This window comes from Xiphophorus couchianus, chromosome 5, assembly GCF_001444195.1.
Source record: "Xiphophorus couchianus chromosome 5, X_couchianus-1.0, whole genome shotgun sequence".
NCBI lineage: Eukaryota > Metazoa > Chordata > Actinopteri > Cyprinodontiformes > Poeciliidae > Xiphophorus > Xiphophorus couchianus.
Window position 1 is genome coordinate 17,140,591 of NC_040232.1, and position 11,948 is coordinate 17,152,538.

General features: G+C 35.9%; 1 protein-coding gene across 2 annotated transcripts; it reads left to right on the forward strand.

Annotated features, from left to right (window-relative positions):
• Positions 1-1,710: 1,710 nt before the first annotated feature.
• Positions 1,711-11,543, forward strand: LOC114145549 (arachidonate 15-lipoxygenase B-like). 2 transcript variants are annotated; one of them, XM_028019174.1, is made up of 15 exons: positions 1,711-2,246; positions 2,485-2,661; positions 3,277-3,481; positions 3,599-3,680; positions 4,761-4,883; positions 4,967-5,070; positions 5,449-5,615; positions 5,717-5,860; positions 6,868-7,071; positions 7,275-7,361; positions 7,454-7,623; positions 8,303-8,424; positions 8,877-8,977; positions 9,781-9,951; positions 10,888-11,543. In XM_028019174.1, exons 2-15 carry the CDS (start codon positions 2,509-2,511, stop codon positions 11,065-11,067), a joined length of 2,013 nt encoding a protein of 670 aa, XP_027874975.1. In that variant the 5' UTR covers positions 1,711-2,246; positions 2,485-2,508; the 3' UTR covers positions 11,068-11,543. The 2 variants fall into 2 exon arrangements, with proteins under 2 accessions (XP_027874975.1, XP_027874974.1); XM_028019173.1 differs by lacking the exon at positions 1,711-2,246 and having other exon boundaries at positions 2,275-2,661.
• Positions 11,544-11,948: the final 405 nt, after the last annotated feature.

Here is an 11,948-nt window from a genome sequence, read left to right on the forward strand (position 1 = left end):
AATTTTTTGCATTGTAATTTGTTCATTGTGATGACAAACAATTGGAGACTGATAAAAATGATATTTTAATTAATGAAACTGATGTGTTTTTAACTAAATATTGATGCTACATGTGCGTTGTGTGTATTACTTATTTGTTCCCCTGTGTTACATGCAGTGGACATGATTTGAAACATTTTCTAGGAATGGATGGTTACTACCAATGTTTCTGCAAAAACTTTGCTATTGTGGTTACTCTCCTTACAGCTTTGTGTAGCCCTGCAGTCCCCTTGGTGTGGACCAGTGAGTGTCAAGAAACTTTCAATGCAGCTAAATCTCGTCTCTGCAGCGCTCCAGTCCTGGTCGCTCCTGATGTCACTTAGCCATTCAAGCTGGAAGTGGATGGCTGTGCTAAAGTTGCTGGTGCAGTACTACTTCAAGATGGTGAGGATGGAGTGTGTCATCCTGTAAGTTACTTTTCTGCTAAGTTCAAAACTCACCAGATGAATTATTTAAAAGGAAACTCTTGGAATGCTCTTGACCTTACAACACTTTGAGGTGTATGTTGGTTCTTCTTCTCCAGTGACCGTGTTTACTGATCATAACCCCATGGTTGATCCTAGTTGGTAGAGGTTGGTGTGCTGTTTGGTATTATTTTTATTTGTTTATTTTATTTCTTCTCAGGGCTTGGATTTTATGGGAGGCGGTGTTACATACAGTGGTGGCATGTAGGATTTCCCCCTCAGTTCAGGTTGCTGCTGAGCTCCGACAAGTTAAGCAGGTTCAGCTGGTTTCACTCTGCCTCTTGATTAGCAGAGTATAAGGCTAGCTGGGAAACTGAGTTCAGGACCTCTTGGCCAATTGGGCAGCCTGTGTGTGGCAGCTTTGTGGTGCTGTGATGGAGGATTGTTGTTTGCTAGAAACCCTGGTTTTTGTTGTTGCTCTTCCCTTTATTTTCTTTTAGGTTCTCATTTTTTTGACCTATAAGATTTTTTCAGATTATTCTTGAAGAATAAAATTTTAACTTTACCCTCCTGGTTTTGTCTCTTCATTTTTCCCTGGTTTATTTATTGTTACAGGCCCCCTCCAATATCCCTAGATTGCCTTGGGGGTCTAGGCAGTCATAAGATTTTGATTTAGAGCTAAATATGCAATAAGAAACCAAATGAAAGCAACATCTGTTTCATTTAACAGTATATTGAATTTGCATGTTGTTTCTATTTGTTGAAATCAATGGATTGAAGGACATTCAGTTGGTATGTGCTTTAACAATGCTGAACACAGGTGGTCAGGCAACAATTCAGCTAGACAGAGTAAAACGTGTGTCAGAAGCTTGTGGAACGTTAAGCACTTTTTCAGTTATTTTATCATTGGTATTTGCACAACAGAGTGACAGTTACTCCATTTGCACCAGAAAATTGAGTTATGTAACCTGAAAGTTCAGTTTTAGACTGCAGACTAGTTTTCTCTTTTGTACAGCAATTTCTATGGTTTCCAGATTAAATAGCAACCAAATCCCTCTCTAAACATTATAGGTTGAGAACAGGTTACATTTAAATGATATGTAATCTCTGTACTTTGCCAAACATGACACATAACTGTCAGATACTGCATTACAGGTATTGCATTAAACATCAAGCAATTTCCTAAATGATGAAATGAATAGTTTCATAATGTTGCTAAAAGATCAGCACCAGATAATATGCAAATAAGTCATCCTTTTGTTGACTTTTTACAAGACCGCCCTACTACTCATAGAGTTCTTGCTAAATCCTTTTTGTCTGTAAGAAGGGATTTTGATCAAATAACTATGCAGAGAAATAGTTTTGCATTAAAGATATGTGTTGCTTACTCTAAATGTGGTTTGGTGTGAAAAACGGTAAAAAACCATCTTTGTGTTAAGTAATAAATTAACATGCGCTCAGTTTGTTTTGTTGTTCTGGGAAAAACAATTGTAAACAAAAATCTTGGTTTTTGTTATTATCAATGTGTCATTCTGCAGTGACATGCAGGTGTTATTTATGTTATCCATATCTCAAGAGGTATGTAAACCCAACGTGTTGAGTCATGAAAGTCCCCACATATAAGTAAGAACAGGAAAAACACTAAAGATGAGAGGTGGGAGGTTTACTTTCCGCGTAGTTTCATTACCATAGCCATTTCTTGGTACTGAACAAACACTCCCATTGAATATACAGAAAACAGTGGTGCTAACTTGCATCAACACAGCAGCTCTTCAAGGAAACTTTGTGATCTCATTAGCAGAGGTAAGACAAATACATTCAAAAGTTGCTGAAAAACAGAAACAAACAAGAATCTTTTATTTGTAGTTGTTATATCAAATGAAATTTTTCCATTTCATTCTGATTCAGTATCTTTCATCAGTTTGTCTGTAAAACGTTTTGTTAGTTATCAGGACAATCCTTTTTAATTGTATTGCAATGAACTAGAACAACCAACCAATCAGTGTTGATGTTGATTGTTTTTCTCTCTCTTGACATCAAGGTGGATCAATTTTCAACAGCAAAAATGTTGGATTATGAAGTAACTGTGTACACTGCTAATCGCGCAGTTGCCACCACTCTCAACAATGTCTACATTAAGCTGGTTGGCACAAAAGGGGAAAATGAACGCAAGCTGCTGTTGAGCTTGAAAGGAGCTTCAGCATTTGTCAGAGGAGCTGTAAGTCTGAAAGATTGAGCTTCAAATTCAAATGAAGAGCAGCTTTAGACCAAGAATCACAAAATAACTGTCGCTTATTTCACAACAGGGTATGTGTAATGATATAAAGTCACCGCATTGTTTTATATATTGCGTCCCGGAGAAGTACAATGTAGGGACTTGCAAAAGTATTTAAGGTCACTGAACTTTTCACATTTTGTCATGCTACAACCGCAAACTTCATTATATTTAATTGGGATACACCAACACAAAGTAATGCATAATTGGGAAGTGGACAGAATAGGATATACTGTATAATTACAAAAATGTTTTAAAAACAAAATGAGAAAAAAGTGAGTCATGAATTTGCACACTTAAGCCAAAACAACTTCCATTTTTTGTAACTACAGCTGGTATTATTTTAGACTATGTCTCTGCCAGCTTTACAAATGTACAGGCTGATATCTCTCTGTTCTTATTTGCAAAATATATTTGAGCAAGATACTGTAATGTAGATAAGCATTCATTGAGATAAACCATTCTGTTATTGCTGTGGTTTACCATTGTTGACCTCTTGCTATAAGTATGCACTTGAAGTCTTTTTATGATTTCAAATTGTTGTTTTTATTGTGTTAGGTGGCATCTTTTACAGTTTCCTCCCCCAAGTCCCTTGGAAAACTGGTGCTGGTAGAGCTTGACAAACAGCCTCTTTTGCTGTTCCCAGAAGATTCTTGGTTCCCAGCCAAAGTTGAAGTCAAATCCCCAGAGGGAGACATTTACAACTTCCCCATCTACCGCTGGATCACTGACAGCAAGGTGCACCGCTTCAGAGAAGGAACAGGTCCGTCGAACAGCCGCAAATTCTGTTAAAAGCTTGGTTCTGTTAAACTAGAGGAAGACAGGAGCAAATTAATACCAACACATCATCGCAAGATTTTTTTCCTCTCTTTTTTCCCAGCCTTGAAAGGGTTCGAAGATAATCATCATCTTGGCAGGGACAGCCGGGAACAAGAGCTCAAGCAGCGTCAGAAAGACTATGGGTGAGAAATCAGAGTGGGAAAAACACAAAAAACCCTTTTCCCTGTCTGAGTTTATATTTACGAGTGCATCTTAATAACTTGGAAGTAAATGTACTTTAGCAATTCAATATAACACTGAAACTCGTTATATTATAAACTTCAAATTTATAGACAGACAGGCCTGTCAAACTACTCAAATGTTTAATCACGAGTAATCACAAATTGAGCACAGACTGTTTTTCAAATGTTCTTAATCTACTTAAGAGAATATTTTGTGCGTTTCCTCCATAAGCATTGGGGTGGACAAATACACTTCTTTTATGCATATGATTGCAACAATACCAAACATGACAAATATTATTCAGAATGTTCTGCAGAAAGAAAAGAAGCTATAAAAAGTACCTCTTCAAAAAATGTCTGAGGTATTCGTACGCAATTACTCCTTGGTAAGATAAGCGTGTTTACCTGATATGGTGAAATACTAAGGCTCACAAGACAACAGACTTTACGTGGAATTAAAAGAAGAACAATAATATAAAGTACACTAAATATAATGTAACAATGTAACACAACATTGCAAATAAATCCCACATTTGTAAAGCTGAGTAACACCATTAGCAATGCCCGCCAGTCGCCATGGCAGCACTTCTTACTCTTAACTTTCCACCAAACGGGCGATAGTGGCGAGCAAGAGGTGAGGAGGGACAGAGGGCTGTGCTTTTATACCAGAAGTGACAAAGTTGTACCAACCCCTACTGCTGCAACCAATAGGACAATTCAAATGTCTAAGAACCGTTTGACCGAAGAGACCAGTAGTGTGACAATTTTAAGCAAAATAATGCAGAACTAAAAGAATTGCACAAAAATGTCAAAATTCTCACAGAAACATAAAGACAGAAGGCCAGATATCTTATTTAGATAGGTTATCAGCAAAAAAAAAAATTGATTTGGGTGTGAGTTTCACTTTGATTACCTTTTTGATGAAATTCTAATTTACTAAGTCGCAAGTGCATATGCTGATGTGTTTTGTATTGAGAAACAAAATGATTTTTTCCATCTGTACTAAAATAAAACAGCATAGAAATTCTATTTTTTTCTCAGCTGGGATGTGTATGTGGAAGGAATTCCTCACTGCATAAAAGTAGATGGCCCATTATCTCTACCTGCTGAAGTCAGATTCTCCTTTACCAAGCAGACTGAATTTCTGTTCACAGCAAACACAGGGTAAACTCCTAATAGTCTGATACAGATATGCCTTTAATTTGAGATTTTTATGTCACATTAACTTTTTGTTTTTTCTTAACTAGGCTGGCAGAGCTGAAACTGAAGGGGCTGGCTGATAAAAAAACTAATTGGACGAACATTGATGATATCAGCAGAGTTTTTTGCTGCAAACAGACTGATATATCTGGTATTGACAACTTGCGCTAAAGTTAATCCTACTAAGCCATGAAACCTGTTAAGACTGGGGTATGGGTTTAATATTTGTTGTAATTGTTTAAGTTGCATTTTGTAAAGTTTCTTGTAAAAAGAACACAGTGACACTTTTGTTTTGTGGTGATTTGGGTGAAAATGTAAAATAATTCTCCTTGACACAATGTATTCACAATGTATTTTAGAGTGTTTATTCTTCAACAACAACAAAAAGTTAAAAGTGCTCTCATGGCCTGCAAAAAATTCCGCTTGCTCTTCCACCATTTTTGAAGACTGTATTTATCATTTCATTTTTATTTTTAAACAAATTTATTGTGTTTTTGTGGAAGAATTGTGTGTGTTTTTTTTTTTACAGACTATGTCCAACAACACTGGAAGGAAGATGCATTTTTTGGTTACCAGTTTCTAAACGGGATTAATCCCATGCTGATTCGCCGCTGCACCATCCTGCCTGGCAACTTTCCTGTTACTGACAAAATGGTTTTCCCTGATGGTTGTTGCAGCTTGGCAGAAGAAATTAAGGTAATTATTTGTACAAAAAAATATATAGCTATTTCTAAGTAGATTTGAGGTTCTTGCGTTTTTAAATAAAATTGTTAACATTTTCTTAAAATGTTAAACAGAAAGGCAACATATTCCTTTGTGACTACAAGCAAATGGATGGAGTGAAAGCAAACACCATCAATGACGAGAAGCAGTACCTGATGGCTCCACTTGTCTTGCTCCACAAAGCTCCAGATGATAAACTCATGCCAATTGCTATTCAGGTGAGATTAGCACTCATATACAGTAATTAAAGTGCACGAATTATTAAGTATTCAATTAAATGTCTTTTTTGTACAAGCCAAATATTAGAGTTTGGCAGGAACCAGACAGTCAGGCATAACATAAACTTTGGGATAAACTTTTCGATAAATTGATCAGTCAGTGTGAGAGGGATTTACCCCCTCACTAACAGGTGCTGTATTTTTGTACTTATGCTTTAATTAACTTAATTCATAACTGTATTTTTGTTTGGGAAAAAGTTTAAATCTGCTGATTTATAAGATTTTCTTCTGATCACTCTCTACTTCTCACACATTAATTCAACACATTCCTGTTAGAGTGGACTTTTTTTTATTTAAAACAAAATTCTTTTTTTTTTTCTGTTTTAGGGATACATGACTCCAAAGGACCTTTTGTGTTTTTTTAAAAAAAAGTGTTTTTGAATCCTGCATCTGCTTTTAAAAACAATTGCAATTCATGGATCCTTCACACTATCAACATTTTTTGTTGTTTTTTGATTCTGAAATGAGACATTTGCACTTTTAGCAAGACATTGATGCCTGATGGCAACACTTACTGTGGTGTTATAAGTTTGTGAATTAATCAAGCCAATTTTAAATGTAGAAAGAACAAGAGATTTGCATCCAAGTTGTGTATTTTGAAAAGAATTGACATAAGTCGCAAGCCAAATTCCTTTCTTAGAAAGTAGACTTGTAGAAAAACTTGGAAGTCAGATCACACAAAGACTATAGGTTTATCACTTCAACCACCAGTCTGGTTTGTTCTTTTATCAAAAGGTTATATCTTCAAACACACACGCCCATCTGACTACTGTTTTGTTTAATCTGATTTCAGACTATCAGTGTGGCTTAAGTTCAAACACTTCACAGAGGTTCTCAAAAAAATTAGTCAGCAGAAAAAATACTAAATAATTTCAGAAACATTGTTCATCTGCGTGATTTACCTGTAATCAAATAAATACCTATACTTTATTTAAACTCTGATGTAGCTGAAGCAGAAACCAGCAGAGGACAATCCAATCTTCTTGCCATCTGATTCCAAGTACGACTGGCTGATGGCAAAGATTTTTGTCAGAAGTGCAGATTTCAGTGAGCATCAGCTCAACGTTCACCTGCTGCGCACTCACCTGCTGGCTGAGGTCTTTGCAGTGTCACTGTTGAGCAACATGCCCATGGTGCATCCTCTCTACAAGGTAACTGAAGCTGCAGGTTCCACTGTGTTTATGCATACACTGACAGATTCTCATGATGATGCAACATGTAAAAAACTTGAACTATTAATTTGTTAATTTTACTCATTCTGAAGTTTTGACTGTGTTTTATTGTAATTCAGAATACGTTTTTTTTATTTGCAAACTGTTCCTGTTATAACCAACAGTGTTTTCTCCTTTTTCAGCTTCTCATACCTCACACTCGCTACACTCTGCAGATCAACTTCTTAGCTCGGAAAAGACTCATATCTGAGGAGGGTGTTTTCACCAAAGTAAAAAAAAAAAACTTTACTCAGAAGGACATCATTATTTTTAATTTTGAATGACAGTGTTTGTCTTTAACTTTGACTTTACCTTTCTCTAGTTTTCAGCTTCTGGAGGAGAGGGTATGATGACAATTCTAAGGAGATCGCTGTCCTCCGTAACATACAGCTCCCTCTGTGTGCCTGAAGACATTGCTGAGCGTGGCCTGAAGGACGTACCAAACTTCTACTACAGAGATGATGCACTCAGAGTGTGGGATACTATCAACAGGTGTAATAGGCTATTTCCATTTAGCATCTTACATCATGCTACTTTATCTGTTAACGACAAATCGTCAGATGGCTTATTGTGCAAAACTTTCACACTTCTACTTAATGTGTTAGGAAGAGAAATGGGTAGTAATTATTTTTTTCTGCCTTTTGTCTGAGGTGATTTTCAGACTGCTTTGTTGTTTATACTGACTAAGGCCTTCCATTTTGGCTTGCAAAACAATCATGTTTGTACAGAACAACATTAATGATTATACTGTGAACCATCAAAAAAAAAAAAACTTCTCCAGCAACTATAGATGGGTAGAGTTATCCCTGGGGCTAAATAAAGCTTTGTTAAAAAAATCAAGAAAGATTTTAGTGGATTTCAGTTTTTTTTTTCTTTAATCCTTTCTCATGTTGAATTTAAATCAGCCCAAATTTACATCAGGTAACTTCCTCTGGTAATCATCTTGACTATTGTCCTGTATCATTTATGGTCATTTTGCCCATGCAAATAATTTGTGGTATTAAAGAAATCAGTGATATTTAAAATATTAGAAATGTAAATTATTAGAAAAGAAAAAAGGTATCACAAATTCAGTAATATTCCTGAAAAAAAATCATGAAATGAGAAACACACTTTACTCTTACTGGGTATGTATTTAACATGTTTTACAAAATATTTCTGTGTCTGAAAGATTTGTGCGGGGTATCCTGAGCTACTACTACAAGACTAATGCTGAAGTTCAGCAAGACTCCGAACTTCAAAAGTGGATTTTGGACATTTATGAACATGGATTCCTTTCCCAGCCTCGCTCAGGTATACATTAAAGAAAATAATACGGCTTGATAAACATAATACAGATCTGTATAATGGAAGCATTCGGGTTGCAAAGTGATGCTGCTGGTAGCACTGTTTCCTGGTAGCCAGGACGTTCTGGGCCTCAACCCAGAACATTGCACGTTTTCTTCATGTATGAATGGATCTTCTCTGGGTACTCCAGCTGCCTCCTAGAAGTCAATTGACTATTATGTTATTTAGTCTCTAAATTACCCCTAGATATGATTGTGTGTGTGCATGGTTGTTTGTCTTGTGTGTCCCTATGTTGCCCAAAGACTGCTGGAGATAGGCACCAACCCACCCCAACCCTCACCCACTTACAGACCTACAAGAACAAGTGGTTAGAGACAATCGGTGGGATGGGATGGACGGTTAAGAATTGATCAAACATCGAATTTTTAAATGTTAAGTTTACTTTTTCTAATTCTCAGGAATCCCACAGAAACTTACCACCGTGGATGAGCTCATCAAGTTTGTCACCATGGTGATCTTCACCGGGTCAGGCCAGCATGCTGCTGTGAACAGTGGACAGGTCAGGGTTTGGGATTTAGATATGATTTTCTAAGATTTAGATATGATTTGTATTATTTGCACATGAATTGAAGCTCGCTGTGTTATTTCAGAGTAAATGAATACAAAGCCATCAATTGATACTATATATAATGCTACAAATGCTAGAGCATAATTCAAATTCACCAAACATGGTCTTCAAATCACATAGTTTTTTTGAATACAGACTTTACAGCATAGATAAAACGGATAAAAAAAAATTGTAATCCTGTAAACACATAATGCAAACACATTGCATTATGAATTAAGTTTATGTCTTAACTGATCTTCTGCCAGGCTCCTATAGTGAGTCAATAAATGCAGGAGTAAAAACACCTTTCATGATCCTTCAACGCATGTGGCTCTGATAAGGTATACTATCTGTGGTATGCAGGGATATTTGTGTCCATATTATTTTTGAATTATCAATATAAATGTGTGTCAGGTCTATACCAAGGAGCACCTTCTACCTTGATTCTATTAATAATGTACATTTTGTTAAGACAGGGTAGGCTGTCATATCAAGTTTAATAGATTTAAAGGTTGGTTGTAAAAGAAACAACAACAAACAAACAACCAAGCAAACACTATTTTAAACCATCTAAAGGTTCAAGCAATCATTGCCTGAATCCAGTCAGCAAACTGACTAAAGCTATCAGTCAGACAACTACAACTGTAATTATAACCATTATGCTTTAAAGTTAATAGAACTGTATTTTGAAATTTTGAAATTCCACAAGCAAAAGAAATCAATAACAAACTATAATACTCATTTCTATACTGCAGTTTGACTTTGGTAGCTGGATGCCAAACACTCCAATCTCCCTGCAACTGCCACCTCCAACCAAAAAGGGGGAAGCGACTGAAAAAACAATGCTGAAAACACTGCCAGATGTCAACACCACTGTTCAGGGGATGGCCACTCTGTGGCTGCTCAGCCAGAAGTCCAGTGACTTTGTGAGTGTTCACACTTCAGTGTGTTTTCAAACATATGGTCAAGCTTTATCAAGAACATTTGAACAGGTTCATCTCAATAAAGCAGAAAATAATTAAAAAGTGAATCCATTTCAGTTATTCAGCTTTAAAACCAAAAACCCATATATCTACAGTTGTAGATTAATTACACAGTCTAATGTATTCAGCGCATTTTGATGAGTATGCCTTACAGCTATTGAAAACCCAAAATTCAGTTTCTTTGAAATCTTAAATATTACATGAGATGGATACATGCGGAAAAGGATTAGGGCCACCAAAAAAAGAAAAAAAAGAATTCTGACTTAATCTCTATTTTTCTTTTTTCGGTGGCCCTAATCCTCTACTGTAGACACAAATGTATTTGTAGTAAGGAAATGTTATGAAGTGGAGCTTGGAGAATAAAGACTGATGATTTGACAGCTTTCCATCAGATTGAAGGAGAGTTCAGTCAATCAATCGATTTTATTTATAAAGCATCCTTCGTACTAAAAGCAGCTCAAAATGCTGTGCAGATCAATAAAACAAACCCACAAAACAAAACAAACAATTAACCATCCCACCCTAAGTTTCTGTCAAAAAAATGTCCATGTATTATTTGGTCTATGCAACTTTGAGAAATGTCCTTTTGGATTTTCTGTAGCTTCAATCCATTGACAAAATGAGCAGAAATAAATGGTTGAAATAGATGTAATGTTTCTTTATAATATACGAGGTTCATTTTTGCAGTGAATGGCCTAATGAATTAGGTTTTTCATGGTTTTCTATTTTCTTGAGATGAACCTGTATATAAATAAGGTAAAATGCTACTATTCAACTCCACGACTTCTTCATGGCTCTATATGTTTACACAAGTAGCCTACATTTTTCAAACATTTGCATCTCGGTGGCAGAAAAACTAAGTGTCATTGATTTCATCAGGTACCTCTTGGTCAGTACCCCGAGAACCACTTCAGTGAGGAGACTCCACGGCAGATGATAGAGAACTTTCAAAAGGAGTTGGCAGCATTGAGTGCAGCAATCAAAGAGAGAAACAAGAGTCTGGAAGTGCCGTACATATACTTGGATCCAGAGGAGGTAGAAAACAGTGTGGCTATTTAGGAAAGTAAGAGAAGTTTCCTCTCAGTTTTCTTAGTTAATAATAATCCCACACTGATGTGCTTCATTTTATTTTGGGGGTGTGGGAGGACATGATAATTATTTTCAATTTTATTTCAGTTTAAATGTGTAATGCAGATTTGAGTGCAATGCTATTATTTGGGATGCATGCAGGGATATATGGAGTCAGACGAATGAGTGCACCGACCCTATGGAGTTTGTATTTTCTTTTTTATACATATGGTAATGGAATAATATTCTGCACCAAAGAGAATATCTAACATTGTGTTTTGGAGACATGTCTTGCATAAGAGATATGTTTGCAACAGAAAACAAATCTTCCGGGTTTATGATCAAGTACTAAAATGAAAGTATCAACATTTTAGAAAATGAGTTTCTCTAATTTGTTGCTTAAAAATATCTGTGTAAGAATCTTTGGCAAAGTGCAAATAAAAATGCTTTTAAGCAGAAAACAATTATTGTGCATTTCACTTACACTTTTTAGCCAAACAAACAAAATCAAGAAGAATGATTGATTTTGTCCCATTATGAGAAGTCAAGCTGATTAAATTATTTACTGTGTTAAGAGAAAAGCCAGCCAAGAACACATGGCTGGGTTTTAAGAAACAGTCAACCTCAGAAAAGCACAACATTTTAGATAAGTTTATGTTTTCTTTCAGAACCTAGAAGTAAGGAGACTTTTAATTGCGAGGTAAAACCAGATAAAATAATAAATACTATTTTTAATGGGTGTGAACATGAAAAAAACCCACCTTGCATTTATTCAGGCTGACAGAGTTCAAATTCAGTGGAAGAAGTGGAATGAGTGGATTCAGAGCAAAGGCATGTGATTTAAAAAAAACTTTCCGATCAAGTACTCAATA